Source organism: Pan troglodytes, chromosome 5, assembly GCF_028858775.2.
Source record: "Pan troglodytes isolate AG18354 chromosome 5, NHGRI_mPanTro3-v2.0_pri, whole genome shotgun sequence".
Classification (NCBI taxonomy): domain Eukaryota; kingdom Metazoa; phylum Chordata; class Mammalia; order Primates; family Hominidae; genus Pan; species Pan troglodytes.
The window spans coordinates 146,258,067-146,260,007 of record NC_072403.2 but is presented as its reverse complement, the minus strand read 5'-3'; the positions used below and the strand labels follow the sequence as shown (position 1 = coordinate 146,260,007).

The following is a 1,941-nucleotide window of genomic DNA, read 5'->3' as shown; positions in this document are numbered from 1 at the left end:
TGGTAACTCATTAGTGGGTTGTGAAATTATTCCAGTAAGTTAAAACCAGCACTTTTTATAAATTGAAAGAAAAAAAAGAGTAGAATAGAACATATAAGAGTACATCACACAATAAAAGAATAAGTATCTCTTCCTGAAAATTTTGGTTATGTGTACATGGATATACAAGAAGCTACAGTTCTCTTTATAGTAATAAAATATTTTTCTTTTATTTTTATTTTTTAATGTTTCATGTATATTCAAAGTTGTGCCACTTCCTATGCAAACAAATGCCCCACTCCTAATTTCTGAAGATACTGTAAGAATGACTTGAGAGATTTTTGCACATCCAGATGCCAAGCTGCAGTGCACCTAGGATGCCATGTGGAAGCCAGAGCCGCACCTCCCGCGTGGCCATTCAGGCCAGCCGGGTACCTCACATGAGAACGGCACTCATGGCTGGGTGTGGTTGCTCAGGCCTGTAATCCCAGCACTTTGGGAGGCCAAGATGGGTGGATCACCTGAGGTCAGGAGTTTGAGACCAGCCTGGCCAACATGGGGAAACCCTGTCTCTACTAAAAATACAAGAATTAGCCTGACATGATGGCACGCACCTGTAATCCCAGCTACTCAGGAGGCTGAGGCAGGAGAATCACTTGAATTCAGGAGGCAGAGGTTGCAGTGAGCCGAGATCTCACCACTGCACTGTACTTCAGCCTGGGTGACTGAGTGAGACTTGATCTCAAAAAAAAAAAAAAAAAAAAAAAAAAGAACTAAAGAACTACAGCCAGGCCAGCACCAGCAGCTCAGCTGCCAGCAGCGGCATCCCCCTTTGCAGCTGGCCCTCCTGCTGCTGGGCCCAGGCAGCCAGGTCTGATGGCCCGGATAGCAACCACTGGAGCTGGCGTGGGGTACACACTGGGTCATACCATCACTGGGGGCTTCAATGAAGGAAGTAATGCTGAGCCTGCAAGTCCTGACATCACCTACCAGGAGCCCCAGGGAACCCAGATGCCACAGCGGCAGCAGCCTTGCTTCTATGAGATAAAACTGTTTTTGGAGTGTGCCCGGAACCGGGTGACATAAAGCTCCGTGAGGGTTTCAGTGAGGTGCTGAAACAGTGCAGACCTGCAAATGGATTGGCCCAATCGAGAAGTTCAAATTGGAGAAATGGAAAATCAGCTCTCATAACCAAGTTAATTTAGTATAAAAATATAATTAATAATGAAGAGATAAAGAGTAACCATCAGTTAAACCTCTCGGGTGTCATTCATAGCTTTCTTCCTTCAGAATTAAAATGGAAGAGGCTGTTCTTACTATGTAGAATTTCATTAAGATGGTGAGGAATTTAGGGCTGGGCCAATGTTTGTGTGGCCTCCTTAAACTAGCTGTTATGATTTTATTCTGTTAAACTAGCTGTTATTATTTTATTTGTGTGTTACTTAGAATAAAGTGATTGTCTTCCAAAAATAAGAATGACTTGAGTTCCAAGCCTTATGCTAATAGTAACTGATTTCTTTTATCCTGATTCTAAAGTTTTCTCTAATGAGACTCTTGAGTGTTTTCATTACAGGTCTCATTCACTGGCCCTTATTGTAAAACTCTTCCTGGCTGAGCGTGGTGGCTCTTGTCTGTATTCCTAACACTTTCGGAGGCCACGGTGGGAGAATTGCTTGAGGCCGGGGGTTTGAGACTAGCCTGAGCAACATAGGGAAATCCCATCTCCACAAAAATGAAAAGAATTAGCCATGTGTAGTGGCATGCACCTGTGGTCCCAGCTACTTGGGAGGCTGAGGTGGGAGGGTCACTTGGGCCTGGAGGTGGAGGCTGCAATGAGCTATGATTGTGCTACTGCACTCCAGCCTGGGCGACAGAGTGAGACCTTCCTTCTCAAACAAAACAAAACAAAAACAAAGCCTCCTGTCAACTAAGCTTGCTATCTTAGGGACCAGGAGTTAATTA

The 1,941-nt window shown here is 44.4% G+C and overlaps 1 protein-coding gene across 1 annotated transcript; it reads left to right on the top strand.

Annotated features, from left to right (window-relative positions):
• Positions 1–356: 356 nt before the first annotated feature.
• Positions 357–1,065, top strand: LOC100610084 (coiled-coil-helix-coiled-coil-helix domain-containing protein 2-like). Its single transcript, XM_016956597.3, has 2 exons — positions 357–432; positions 767–1,065. The coding sequence occupies exons 1-2, from the start codon at positions 357–359 to the stop codon at positions 1,063–1,065; spliced, it is 375 nt and encodes a 124-aa protein (XP_016812086.3).
• The last annotated feature ends 876 nt before the right edge of the window (positions 1,066–1,941 follow it).

Coding starts and splice junctions, on each gene's coding strand:
- LOC100610084 (XM_016956597.3), top strand. CDS start 357: ATGCCATGTGGAAGCCAGAGCCGCACCTCCCGCGTGGCCATTCAGGCC. Junction 433..766: donor ACCTCACATGAGAACGGCAC/TCATGGCTGGGT, acceptor AAAGAACTACAG/CCAGGCCAGCACCAGCAGCT.